Below are 14588 nucleotides of genomic sequence, written 5' to 3' on the forward strand. Positions count from 1 at the left end.
CAGAAATGAAAAAGAAGAAGCGTATGAACTCAAGCGTTCTGCCCCCTGAGTTTGTTCTGAACCTTGATGTTATTTCTTGTCTTTCCCATCATCAGAGTGTTTGATGAGGAGGAAAGTGGAATGAAAGGCAGCCAGCCATCTTTCCCAATGCTCCATCCAGCCAGTTTTTGAGGAGAAAGGCATCCCTTCTTTGGCCCCTTCCGCACATGCAGAATAATGCACTTTCAATCCATTTTCACTGTTGTTTGCAAGTGGATTTTGCTATTCCGCCCAGTAAAATCCAGCTGCAAAGTGCATTGGAAGTGCAATATTCTGCATGTGTGGAAGGGGCGTAGGAGGTTAAGAGGTTGTGTATCTAATCTGGAGGAACCGGAGGTTGTGTATCTAATCTGGAGGAACCAGGTTTGATTCTCCGCTCTGCCGCCTGAGCTGTGGAGGCTTATCTGAGGAATTCAGATTAGCCTGCGCACTCCCACACACGCCAGCTGGGTGACCTTGGGCGAGTCACAGCTTTTCGGAGCTCTCTCAGCCCCATCTACCTCACAGGGTGTTTGTTGTGAGGGGGGGAGGGAAAGGAGATTGTAAGCCCCTTTGAGTCTCCTAGAGGAGAGAAAGGGGGGGGGATATAAATCCAAACTCTTCTTCTTCTTACTCCCTCCTCTTCCTCTCCCTTTGCCCTCATCTATTTTTCAGAAACGTCAACAGCTTGCCTTTGAAATAGCTACTCTTTCTCTTCACATTCCTGGGGTGTGTGTGGAACTGGAGGATGTGGCTTCAGTCCACGGACCCACAAGCATGTCTGACTTTCTTCCCCCCACACCTCAACAGCAGGTTTACCTGTCAACGAATACATCCCTCTTGCTATGTTTGCTCACAAGTAGTCCCCATCCTACTCTTTGTGCATACGAATGACAAAAGAACATACTGAGATGAAGGGGCTGAAGAAACTCTCTTCTCCTTCCCTGAGTAAAAATGATGATAATACAGACGCAGGGAAGGCCTCACCGACTCTGAAGCCGTTTTTAAGTGCCTGATGGACTGAACAAGCTCTCCCTTTTCCCCCTCCAGGCAAATCCTACACGATGATTGGAAAAGATAACTCCACGCAGAGCCTCGGCATCGTCCCCTGCGCTATCTCCTGGCTTTTCAAATTAATCAATGAGCGCAAGGAAAAGACAGGCACTCGTTTCTCGATCCGAGTGTCTGCTGTGGAGATCAGTGGCAAAGATGAAAACCTTCAGGATTTGTTAGCTGAAGTAGCTACCGGCAGTCTTCAGGATGGGCAGTCCCCAGGGGTTTATCTCCGAGAAGATCCGATATGCGGGACACAGGTATCCATATCTCAGGGCGCTTTGAAAGCGTGGCTTTCCCTTGTATCCTGTCAGAAGAAATCCCTTTTATCTGACAACAATTCCCACATATTTTTTAAAAGGATGATAGTTTAATTGCTTTTTTTTTCATTTATACCCCTTCCCTCCTCCCCGGGTCCCAGAGTGTACATATTTGTTTCCGTTCCTACCCTTGAGGCTTGCCCTGTTCAGAACGAAGGACTCGTTCTCCCCGTCTTAATTGGCTATTTTCCCGTTCCAGCTTCAAAATCAAAGCGAGTTAAGGGCCCCGACGGCGGAGAAAGCTGCTTTTTACCTCGACGCGGCGCTGGCAGCCCGCAGCACTAGCAGGCCAGAGTGTGATGAAGAGGATCGGAGGAATTCACACATGCTGTTCACCCTCCACATCTATCAGTATCGCATGGAGAAGAGCGGCAAAGGGGGAAGTAAGTTGGTCTGGCTGTAATTCGCTTTGTTCTGGCGTGGGATCTAGAAAATTATTTTGTGGGATAAACCCAGAATCAAGGCACAAACTGTTGAAGTTCTGCTGAGGAACTGAGCAGCTGGGTCCTCGAAAGGTTAAACAGCCAGCGCGGCGTAGTGGTCAAGAGCAGGTGGATTCTAATCTGGGGAATCAGGTTTGATTCCCCACACCTTCACTTGAGCTGTGGAGGCTTATCTGGTGAACCAGATTTGTTTCTACACTCCTAAATTCCGACTGGGTGACCTTGGGCTAGTCACAGTTCTCTTAGAACTCTCTCAGCCCCACCTACCTCACAAGGTGTCTGTTTTGGGGAGAGGAAGGGAAAGAAGCTCGTAAGCCAACTTGAGTCTCCTTACAGGAGAGAAAAGCGGGGATATAAATCCAAACTCTTCTTCTTAAACTAGGAAGTTTCATCTGAGGTAACCTCAATACTGAATTTGATTAAGCTCTTGCATATATGTGGCACCTTTCAATCCCTCCCCATCTCCAAGGAGCTCATGGGTCCCCTGTTTTAAAACTCACGACAACCTTGTGAGGAAGGTTCAGATTCAAGAGGCAGATGTCCTCACAATCCTATTGGGGTGCAGCATACATCAGTCTCCCAGCAAGTGGGGGGGGGGGGGCAAAGGAAAAAAGGAGAGAAGGGGAGGGGGAGGCCAGATGGCATCTTCGTTGCCTTGACCATATGCCTGGTGGAATAGCTCTGTCTTACCCTGTGGAATTATAAGATCCCGCAGGGCTCTGGTCTCACTGGTCAGAGGTGGTTTCCGCACAGCCCAAATAAAACGGGCTGAGAAAGCTATTTATCCCATTCTTTGAGAACTTTGCACAAAACAGGTTCAGCCCTTCCTGGAGGGGTGAAATCTCCAGTGCACAGGCAAACAGGGGAAACCAGGTTCATTAATAACGTGTTACACATGTGTTACACATGTTACACATGTGCTGTGCAGAAATCACCAGAGCTGGATTTCCACAGGTCCAACTAGGTTGGGGGATCCCTGCATTAATATTCAGTTTCCTCTGCTGTGTTGTTTCTGTCGATCATTCCAAACTGGACTAATGAGTTACCTGCATTTTTGTTACTTTTTTTCCAGTGTCCGGGGGTCGCAGCCGTTTACACCTCATTGACCTCGGGAGCTGCGAGAAGGTGCTAAGCAAATGCCGAGATGGAGGAGGATCTCTGTGCCTTTCTCTTTCTGCCTTGGGCAGCGTCATTCTAGCCTTAATCAATGGTGCTAAGCATGTACCATACAAGTAAGTACAGTGCAGTGCAATTCGATGCTTAGTTACTCCAGTTACTTCATAGAAACGAATGAAGATGAACTTGCTTTAGGATTATACAGTCTACCTTTTGGTTTACCAGGCGGGTCCGGCTCACAGCCTCTGACTTGATTTTCAGATGGCTTTTCAGAGTTCTGTCAGTTTTGCCTAGGCGGTGTCTGGCGGTGGCCCGAAATTGATCCACCTCCAACTCTGCGGACTTCCTGTTCAGAGAAGTTGTGAGGAGATTCAATTAAATCTGAGGGCGGCACTTGCAATTCCCTCCATTCGAGGCTCAGCTGAGGGGGAAAATATTTGCTGAAAAATGTCTTGTTGGGGGAAACATTTTGACAGTAACTTGCGGAGTTTGTTAAATGGGGTGGAAATGCTCTCAGGTTTGGGATGAAGGTGGGATTATTGCTTTCCCTCTGATTTGGCTTCGTGCTGTGGTCCTTCAGCCAGATTGGGTTGCATGTTGTCACACTGGCAAAATAACATAGCCAGCAAGGCAAAGATAACCCCCAATTACTAAATCCACTGAAAAGGGGCAAAGAGACCCCCCCAAGTCCTAAAGCAATGGAAAAAGAGTAAAGACACCAAAAGTACTAAAGCCTTTGGAAAGAGCCATAAAGACACCCCCCCCCCCCCAAGTATTAATGCCACTGAAAAGGGGCAGAAAGTAAAAAGAAACTGAACAAAAATATTGAAGATGATAATGTTGAGGATGGACTTTTATAGAACATCCAAGGCCTCTTGAAAATCCTTGGTCCACATTACTTGATCACAAAATGTCAACTCATCATGAATTCTGTCCTCCAGTTTGGCCAGTGTAAGGAACCATTTGGGTTAACTATTAGAGATTGTTGGTCTTTCTAGACACCTTATGATGGTGCCTACTGAGCTGACTGCCTTCATTTTTTGTATAAGGTGCCCCCACTTTTTAGACTATAATGGGGGACCCCCAACACATTTTAGATCGCTGCTCTAACATAAATGCGCTATCAAAAGGGTTTGGAAACGAGCCATGCGATCTTATACAGATTGCATTTGCTTCGGGAGATCAGGATCGTATTTTATGTGTCCCTTGGGCCTTTGCTCAAATGGGAATGACGTGCAGTGAAAGAGAGAATCGCAAGTATCTCAACCCGTTCTTTGTACCTCTGTTGCACTCCGCAGGGACAACAAACTGACCATGCTGCTGAGAGAATCTCTTGGGAACATCAACTGCAGAACCACCATGATCGCTCATATATCAGATTCACCGGCCAACCATGCAGAAAGCCTCAGTACGATTCAGCTTGCTTCACGCATCCACAGAATGAGGAAGAAAAAGTCCAAGGTTAGTGTGGAACAGCAATTGAAAATAGTGTTCAATTGGGAAATAGTTCTTTGTATCCCTTGTAAGGAAAGGTGAAGTTCTGAGACAGTAAATCCGGAGTGCCAGCTTTTGACTCCTCCTTTGGAGGTTTTTAAACAGAGGTTGGATAGCCATTTGACTGTCAAGAGTGCTTTGATTGTGTGTTCCTGCATTACAGGGGGTTGGACTTTATGGCCCTTGGGGTCTCTTCCAACTTTATGATTCCATAATTCTGTGACTCAGAAACAGTGCTGTTGCTTAACACGTCTGAATATGAAGATGTAATGTGTGGACAGCAGCATCTCTGAAGACCAATGCAGAGCAGGTCCATTAGTCATTCCATCTGTCTGGCTCAGTGTGGGCCAAAATAAGAACTGCAGCTTCATATGTCTAGAGAAGAGTCATCACAATGTATGTTGTATTGCTCAGACAGGAGATGCCACTGCTGTGTTCTTCTGCCCTGCCCTGGAGCTGTATAACACTATTCTTGCTTCATAATTAGAAGCTGGTAGCCCAGACTTATTTGAAAGGAGCTGGTAGGCACGGTCGAAGATTTGATGCACGAGTTTAGTGCTTCAGATCAGTGTGACCAGAAAGTGTAAAGCAAGGGTAACATATCCTGGAACTACGTCAATTCCACAGGGCCTGCAAGACATGGCTGTTCCACCAGGCCTTTTCCAACGAGCCAGTCGGATTGATCGAACGCAATATAACATTTTTCGGTCTCCGGGGGGAGGGGGAGGAAAGAAGGGTGGAAGGTGGGAAGGATAAATTTATGCCATCAAGTAACTATCATCACAGCGTTTATTTTGTAAATTGTTAACTGGTTACATTTTAAATTAGGATTTATATTTTTAATGTTTATGGAATGTTTGAAATGATGTTGTAATCCATCCAGAGCCCTTTGGGGATAGGGTGGGATATAAATCAATCAATCAATCAGTCAGTCAGTCAGTCAATCAATCAATCAATCAATCAATCAATATCCTTGCATTTAATGATTTAACAATGCATTTTTTTTACAATTAACAGTATGCATCAAGCTCATCTGGAGGAGAAAGTTCATGTGAAGAGGGCCACATACGAAAGCCACACCTGAGACCATTTCACCCACGGACCGTTGCTCTTGACCCCGACATTCCTATGCTGAGTTTATCCAGTGAACCTTGGTGTCCTCAAACCTTGGCGAACAGTCCATGACACCCGTCATCTACGTTATTTAGCAGTACAGCTTTGTCAGGGCGAGGAGCGACAGATAACGAAGGCCCTCCGGAGTTTGTTCCCATAATCCCTTCCCTGAACAAGAAAAGAAGCAAAGAGAATTTTGCCCTGGCTAAAAGCTCCGACAGAGACCATTTCAAGTGCAACACCTTTGCAGAGTTGCAGGAGAGGTTGGAATGTATTGATGGCAGCGAGGAGCCAGCTAAGTTTCCTAGCGGGGAGGCTCCTGCAGCCGCTTGCAGTAACATGGTTCCAGGAAGTGCAGAAAATGGACAGTCTAAATCAAAACCATCTTCTCCCTCCGGAGCATTTAAAAAAGGAGTTTTGCAGGAAACAGGACCTCCCAAGAAAGGGCATGTTTACTTCCAGCCCAATGGTGGCTACCCAGAGATGAAAGGAATTCATTTAAAAACAGAACACACCAAACAGCAAACCGCCGCAGAAAGCAACAGGGCGGATTTGGATGGGGAAAAGAAGACAATGACGGATTCTTACCAGTTGCCAACATGCACTGCTTTTATCAACCCAGAGCAAAACCAAGCTGTGGCCGAACCGGTGGTGAAAGAGAAATTTCCGCACGCGAAAAGGCCTTTGCCCAGCCCCGCACCTCCACCTCCGCAGCAACAGCCGCCGCCTCTGTTGAGTGCCAAGCAAAAGCATCCGCCTTTTGATCACAGCCACGCGATCCGGACGCCGCCTGTGGGGATGAGTAAACAACCGACTGGCGAATGTGCACCCGGTCCCGAAGGAAGCATGTTTTCGGCAAGCAACGGCAACCTGGATCATCACGGGGAGGGCATAGAAGTCCACCGGTTCCAGTCGTCCTTCCGGGGGAAATGCTTTGACCGCGATATTCTGACGACCACGGTGACTTTGCAGCAGCCCGTGGAGCTCAACGGGGAGGATGAGCTTGTCTTTACTGTGGTCGAGGAACTCTCCATCAGCGGTATTTTGGATAATGGGAGGCCTGCCAGCATCATTAGCTTTAACAGTGACTGCTCTCTACAAGCCCTTGCCTCTGGCTCTAGGCCAGTTAGCATCATTAGCAGCATAAATGATGAGTTTGATGCCTATACCTCCCAGGCGAGTGCCTCAGGGGTCAACATCGACATTGTAGTGCCCTTTGCCGAGAACCCGTTCTCGAGCAGCAGCAGACGTTCCTCCATCAGCTCGTGGCTAAGCGAAGTTAGTATCTGTACGATCGAGAGCGACAGAGGCCAGTTGGGTGACGGTTTCCTGGCCCAGTCTCCTTATGGCTGTCACAAGTCTGAGGAACCTTTTAACTTGGGTGGTCCCAATGGCCCTGTTCTTTTGAAAGCCACCCTGAACGACAGTGGGTTTTGTTTTTCAGAGTTGGAGAGCGAGAGCATACATTCAGGCAAAACATCTTCAGGTGTCCACAGAAGCCCTCACAACCCTGACATAACCAAAGTATCTCTGACAGAAAGTACTCTTTGTATCACTGACCTGCCAGCAAAAATTACTCTTTCTCACTCGCCAAATACACCGGTGATTGAAACGATACACTCCAGTCTTCCCCGGAGAACAAAAACTACCTCATCTTCAACCCACAACAATACCACTCTCAGTTGTAAGGAACTGCAAAAGCCGCACGTGATGTTTGAAGATCCTTGGCTGGTTCGTATGGACAATCACTTGGAAGCAAAAACTACGGACACTTTGCTGTCTCCGAATTCCTCTGTGTTGAGCACTGAGAAACAGCCAGCGAAATCTGGTCAACATTTCGGTAGTTTGGCTAAGCCGACAAAATCCCAGACAATGCTAGCGTGTTCTCAGAGGGTCGTGGATGGCTGTGAGATGTCTGCCAAGCCTTCCTGCGGAGCTGCCAAAAAGTCCGAAGCCATCACAAAGATGCCACAGCTCAAAAGAGGAGCGACCACACTGGGTGTGGTTCCCGTCTCACGTGGCAACGGCCCGACTTCTGAAGGCATGGGCCGGGGAAGTGCTGAAGCTGGTTTTGCCACCAGTAGCTTGAAGAAGAAGAACATGCAACCAAAATCAAGCATGTTACCGAGGCCCAGTGGGACGATCCCTCCAGCGCCTCCCGTCCGTAAGTCGAGCCTGGAGCAGAAAAATGGTGGCATATTGAACGGGGGTGGGAAAGCTGCAGGACTGGACTCTTTTAGGGCCACTCTGGGAAAAGCGGAAGATGAGATTGATTTGCCGTTGAGGGTTGGGTCGTGTGCCGCTGAAAGCACTGGCAGCAAATGCAGCCTCAAGGGGGACCACTCTTTGCCAAAAGCCACATCGAGTTTGAAGGCAAAGACATCGAAAAGCGAAACCGTCCATCGCTATGGCAGCCACATGTCCCTTGAAAGGTGTGATAGCTTGACGTCTGTCGGATCCAAGGCCACGTTGACGAAGGAAAACTGCAACGGTAGCATTAGTAATGGCCGAAATGGTCGGCTGGTCCCGAGGCTGGGAGTTCCCCCTTCCTCTTCTGGTATTACATCACCTCCTTCGTATACCTCACCTTTACCCTGCAAAAATAATCAGGCTAAAAGTGGAGCGAGCCAGAAAGCTCCAGCTAGTGGGAATAAAAGCCGCAGCCTGTCCGCCAGCGGGTCCAAGTCCCTGAGCTCCTCTGTAAAGTCTTTAGCTCAGTCTGTCGGGAAGACGTCTAGCATCCCCCTGAGTGGGAAAACGGCCCCACGCTCTGCGCAGGGGGGCAGCAGCAAACCAGGCCGGGGGACAATTATGGGCACCAAGCAAGCCATCCGGGCAGCCAACAGCCGCGTAAATGAGCTGGCGTTGGGCAGTCCCGTCAAGACGGGCCACTTCCGAGGTTCGACTGATTCCGACAGCGGCAACGACAGTGGGATTAACCTGAGTGATGAGAAGTCGCAGACCTTGGCTCTGCCATCCCCCTACAGCAAGATTACTGCCCCGCGGAGGCCCCAGCGGTACAGCAGCGGACACGGAAGCGATAACAGCAGCGTCTTAAGCGGGGAGCTGCCACCAGCGATGGGCAGGACAGCTCTTTTCTACCACAGTGGTGGCAGCAGCGGTTACGAAAGCATGATGCGCGACAGCGAAGCGACGGGCAGCGCATCCTCAGCTCACGATTCTATGAGCGAAAGTGGGATATCTTCACCGGGTCGCCTGAGAAGTTTGAAATCTCCAAAGAAAAGATCAACAGGTAACGCCTTCCCCAACGATGTAACGTTTTTTTGAAATTTCCTTGGAATTCAATTTCCTGTGCAGAGCACATCAGTCTGGTAGCCCCCTGATTAGAGTTTCCCAAACTGCTCCCCAAAATTACATATGCTTGATCTTGGCCCCAAGGCTGAGAGGAGATGCATAAGAAGAAGAAGAAGAGTTTGGATTTATATCCCCCCTTTCTCTTCTGCAGGAGACTCAAGGGAGCCCCTGATGCCATGCCCTTCCCCCCTCACAGCAAACACCTCTGTGAGGGTGGTTGGGGTACAGAGAGCTCCGAGGAAGCTGTGACTATTAAGGTCACCCAGCTGAAGCGTTATTGTTGGGGGGAGTGCACAGGCTAATCTGAATTCCCCAGATAAGCCTCCACAGCTCAGGCGGCAGAGCTGGGAATCAAACCCGGTTCCTCCAGAGCTCTTAACCTCCTACGCCACTGCTGCTCCTATAAGGCTATAAGAAGCTGCTTGCAGGCTGTGTGTAGCAATATAGTTAGAGTCAAGTAGTTTGAGCTGTGGAGGCTTATCTGGGGAATTCAGATTAGCCTGTGCAGTCCTACACACACCAGCTGGATGACCTTGGGCTAGTCACAGCTCTATGGAGCTCTCTCAGCCCCACATACCTCACAGAGTGTTTGTTGTGGGGAGAGGAAAGGAAAGGAGTTTGTCAGCCTCTTTGAGTCTCCTTACAGGAGAGAAAGAAGGGATATAAATTCAACTCTTCTTCTTCTTCTTCTTCTCCTTCTCCAGGGGAGGGCAAGATATGAATTTAAGCTGCAAATAAATGAATAAAATTAGCAGCAGAATGAATGGATGCACACGTGGCATATGCTCAGCGACAGTGTATGTTGTAGCAGATTCCTGCAGGGGTGGAAAGGGCACGCTTGAGTGGAGCTTTCCTTATAAAGCTAATTAACTTGATCCAATTCAGAAGGAAGTCCCATTGATTGAGTTCTAGCCCTCACACCCCATTACAAGCAGCTTTTGTAACCGCCTTGCCTAACCCCAATCAACGTATGTTTTTTAAAAAAAGCCTTGGAATTCCACGTTTTAAAACATACCCTTTAAAAAGTCCCTCGAAAAGCCATGTTTCTCGCTGTAATTGTAAAGTGCCGTTCGAGAGGGGGCCTTTTGATTGACAGATTCGCCGCGTGAAGATTAAAGCCGGAGAAAAGAATTTGCTTTAAAAAAAGAAGTCCCGATACACTAAACTTTTGTGATTAATTCTGCTAATGAAGTTCAGACCTCAGGCTTTCATTAGTTTTCCAGCGTATTTAGACAAACACTTGAAATTAGAAATAGACTGGAGATAACGCTGGTTTAATCAGTTCTGAGCAGCTTCCGTTGACATCAGCCTATAATCCTTCCGACATCTGGGGGAGGGGTTTTGTCTCATTGGAAGACCCTCTGCCTTGCATGCGGGAGGTCCCAGGTTCAAGCCCCTGCTTCCCTCAGTTGGGTGAAAGTGGCTGATAAATTCAGTGCACAGACACATAGGTCGCTTCCGCACGGCCACGCTGGGGGTTGGGTCGGCGTACATGACGCCGACCCAACCCCCCCCGGGACTGTTCGCACGAACGGTCCTGATAACGACCAGGAAGACGGCGCCGCAGAGCACCATCGCCAGATCGACTTATCGTCCCTGTGCCCGTCCGGCGCGTTGCTGAGGTTAGGGGACATGCCCCCTGCCCTGTGCGACCGCTCCAGAGTCGCAGGGTGGGGGGGCCATGTCCCCAGGCCTCAGCGACACGCCGGACGGTCGCAGGGACAGTAAGTCGATTGGGCAAGGGGGGAGGGATGGCGCTTTCCAGCCGCTGCCATTTGCACAGCAGTGGCTGGAAGCCGCCGTTTTCCAATAACTTCATTCGGGGAGCGAGGTGGGAAAATAGCGGCTTTGCGCTGCTGGGGAGGAGCGAGGGCGGCGCGGTTGTGAAGCAGCTGCACCCCCATGCAAACAGCTCCCTCGGGACAGCGTTTTTGCCATCCCCAGGGACTCTCAAATCCTGCTGTAAAAGGCCCGTGCGGAAAGGGCTGTAGAGGAGTGTAAGGGTCTGTTACTCCAGTCAGCACTCTCAAAAGTTTCAAGAGCTTTACTGAAACTGTGTCAGCCCAAGGATCAGGAAGCCAAAGCTGGCGCTTTGTCCCCTGAACCCCAGTATATACCTGAACATTACCACAGGGCGCATCCCAAGACATTCAACATATGAAAGACGGTGAGAAAGGAGCATTGTTGTGATAGCAACAGACACTTCCCTCCTCCAGGAAGCTGGAGATAAAGAAAGCGGTTTGCCTGAACAACTAGTTACAAGCAAGCAACAGAAAACCTTCCCAGCCTTCAGCAATGATAATGGAGGCCAGTTGTGGCCTTGGTGCGGATGTGCGAGATGCCAGACCGAGCATGGCTCAGGCCTGACAAGGAGAGATATCCAACTTTTTCAAGCCTGTGGGCGCATTTTGAACTCTAGCCCAGCGTGGTGGGCACAACCAGAGGCTGAGCAAGGGGAGAAAGTGCCCAATGCACTGGTGCATCCTCCACCCCTGAAACGCCCCGTCCCGCCCCATCCGCCCCCACCCTGGAATGCCCCCGCCACGGCTCCGGAAGGCCCCCCTGTCGCCTCTGGGCACAACCACAAAATGGCCACCTGGGAAGCTCAAGTGCAGGAGAGAAGAGGAGTAAATTTTAAAAATGGCCTGAGAAAGGAGAGTCAGAGCAAAACCAGCACTGCAGCAGCAGCTACTGCTGGAAAATTATTTTAACCTTTTATCAGTTCTCAAATTGGCATTCAGAAGCTCTATTGGGCAGGAGCCCATCTTCTCTCTGAAAACACTTGGCGGGTGCCAGAAAAGGTGTTGACAGGTACCTTAGCATCTCCAAGCACCATGTTGCAGATTCCTGACATAGACGTTTGGACTGAAATGAGGTGCAGTCACATGTGCACAGATGTGCGTTACGTTGAAATCACGGCCAGCTGTCCTGCGCCCACAGGTTCGGGCTGGGAACGTAATACTTTCTGGCCTTTGTAGCTGATTTGCCCCACTCTGAGCTGAGTCAATTTAAGGATCCGGTCCGGCCTCCTTTCGCCGCACGCCACCCTCTTAAGTCTCTCCTGAAGATCAATATTAACAGCTGTGTAAAGTTGCACACATATTGAGATGGTATTACCGGCTGATGGATTTGTATTTGGTTTTGCCTGAGGAAATGCTTTATAAGGTCCTTTTGAAAATGACAAACGGTTTCTTTTTCCTTTATTTTTTCCCCCTCCAGTTGGAATTCGCTGTCGAAACGTTAACAGCATCTCCTTTTAGAGTGCTTAGTGCTTTGACGCTCCCTAAACACATTCAGAAGTTGTTCTAGGTTTTCATTCCGGGGGGGTGGGGGGAGTCACTCAGACTGGAACTACGCATTGTGTTTTCCTTCATTTTTAAAAGGCTGTAAATTTCTTCCCTGAATTGTAGCTGTTGGAGCCTCTGTTTGAGGGGCAAGATGGTGGAGGGAGACTCATTAACCCTTTCCCTCCTCTCCTATTTCTTGCAGAAAAACACAACTTCCTTTGTACCCCTGCTAGGGAGGGGGAAATACAGGCACCCATATATTTTCTCTAGCAGCTCTGAGGTGACTTTTCTCAGCCAAAAAAACAGCAGGAGAGAATAGGGTTAAAGAACCCCTCTGCCATTTTTCTCCACACAAAAAAGCAGCCCCAGCAGTGGCAGTTGTAGGAAGAAAAGATTTTTTAAAATTATTATAGGAAAAAGCATAGCTTCTAGTTTAAGCATAGGAGAAGCACATGTTAAGAACAGCTAGATTCAAGTCCAGTAGCAGCGTAGGGACAACATTTTCAGGGTGTGAGCTTTGGAGGCTCAAAACCCCCTCAGATAACTGATGAAGTTATCTGAGGGTTTTTTTGACCCTCCAAAGCTCATACCCTGAAAATTTTATTTGAGGAAATGATTCTCAAATCTGAGGAAAATCTGAGGAAATGACTCTCAAATCTGAGGAAAATCTGAGGAAATGACTCTCAAATCTGAGGAAAATCTGAGGAAATGACTCTCAAATCTGAGGAAAATCTGAGGAAATGACTCAAATCTGAGGAAAATTTGAGGAAATGACTCTCAAATCTGAGAAAAATTCCATGACAGGAAATGCACACAGCATTCCAAGTGTGATTGTTTTATGGCTTTGCATGGTGAATAACGCTGAAAAGACCATGTTCCTGTGTTGTTTTCCAGGGTTCCAGCGCCGTCGACTCATCCCAGCCCCCCTGCCTGATTCTTCATCTCTGGGGAGAAAGCAGGGCGTCACTGGCCAGTGGGTGGATCTACCACCTTTGCCGGGCACTTTGAAAGAGCCATTTGAAATAAAAGTTTATGAGATTGATGACGTGGAACGATTACAGCGACCCAGACAAGAAGAAGCTGAGGTCAGCACGTATTTTATAGCGCTGCGGGACGACTTGAATGGCACAGTGTAGAAAGCCAGATCACTGCTCGGATGCCTGTCTGGCAGGATTCAGGGAGAGGAGGCTGTGGTTAAAGCCACTGTGACTATTGATCTTTACCATTTGTATGTTGAGGTGTCTTCCCCCGTAGAAAATAATTGCTGCCTGCCGTTAAGTATGTGGAACGTAGCTGATGGAGTGAGTGGAGAATATCAGTTACTGCATTACACGAAGACTTTGTAATCATTGCTTGGCTGATGAGACTTTATGGCCTTCTTCTCTAAAGGGTCATTAACTCTTTATGTCAACAGCATTAAAATATCCTGCTTAGAATTCAGTTCAGTGCGAGATGTTGCGTGAGGTTTAATTTACTCGCAACTGGCAAAACAGTCCGGCTAGTTCTGAATGGGTGAAAAGAATGCAGTCGGTGTTTTGTGATAATTTTTTGAATTTTTGTTTCTCTTCTCTTTTTTTTGCTGCAGCCTTTCCAGGATGTTGAAAAGGTAAGTTATAGCTTTGGAGTCTCCTAATTGAATAATGTTCTGTATTACAGATACCAGCTGTACTTTCAGGCATCAAACCTGCTGCCTCCTGCTGCTGTGTTATGCCTCTGGTGTAGGGAAGGAGTAAATTTGCAAGGGAGAAACTTTGGACAGGAGACAGAGTGCAAAACGCATTTGCCGGGGAGGAGCTTCAGACAAGAGGGGATTTCTCAGAGGAGGGAACAATTTCAGGGCCCGAGGTTTGGGCAGGAGGAAATTGCCAAAGGAAGGGAGCCTATGCAGGGCAGGTGCTTCAGGCAGGAGGGGATTTCTAAGGGGATGGAACAAGTTCAGGGTAGGAGCTTCAGGCAGGGGGAGGTTGCCAAAGGAAGGGAGCCTATGCAGGGAAGGAGCTTCTGGCAGGAGGGAATTGTCAAGGGGAGGGAACAGTTTCAGGGAAGGAGCATTGGGCAGGAGTCCCCCCCCACCCCCCCCCCCCCCCCCCCCCCCCCCCCCCACCCCCCTCCCACCCCCCCCCCCCCCCCCCCCCCCCCCCCCCCCCCCCCCCCCGCCCCCCCAACCCCCCCCACCCCCCCCCCCCCCCCCCCCCCCCCCCCCCCCCCGCCCCCCCCCCCCTCCCCCCCCCCCCCCCACCCCCCCCCCCCCCCACCCCCCCCCCCCCCCACCCCCCCCCCCCCCCCCCCCCCCCCCCCCCCCCCCCCCCCCCCCCCCCCCCCCCCCCCCCCCCACCCCCCCCCCCCCCCACCCCCCCCCCCCCCCACCCCCCCCCCCCCCCACCCCCCCCCCCCCCCACCCCCCCCCCCCCCCACCCCCCCCCCCCCCC

The 14588-nt window shown here is 49.7% G+C and overlaps 1 protein-coding gene across 1 annotated transcript in view; it reads left to right on the forward strand.

Moving 5' to 3' along the window:
- The window catches only part of KIF26A (kinesin family member 26A), a 215559-nt gene extending 201347 nt beyond the window's left edge, over positions 1-14212 (forward strand). Inside the window, 7 exon segments of the mRNA XM_048486723.1 lie at positions 1069-1331; positions 1591-1774; positions 2907-3066; positions 4249-4411; positions 5462-8810; positions 13054-13244; positions 13745-14212. Of these exon segments, the coding sequence (XP_048342680.1) occupies positions 1069-1331; positions 1591-1774; positions 2907-3066; positions 4249-4411; positions 5462-8810; positions 13054-13244; positions 13745-13792 (4358 nt within the window). The 3' untranslated portion in view covers positions 13793-14212.
- The last annotated feature ends 376 nt before the right edge of the window (positions 14213-14588 follow it).

The sequence above is a fragment of the Sphaerodactylus townsendi genome, linkage group LG02 (genome assembly GCF_021028975.2).
Source record: "Sphaerodactylus townsendi isolate TG3544 linkage group LG02, MPM_Stown_v2.3, whole genome shotgun sequence".
Taxonomy (NCBI): domain Eukaryota; kingdom Metazoa; phylum Chordata; class Lepidosauria; order Squamata; family Sphaerodactylidae; genus Sphaerodactylus; species Sphaerodactylus townsendi.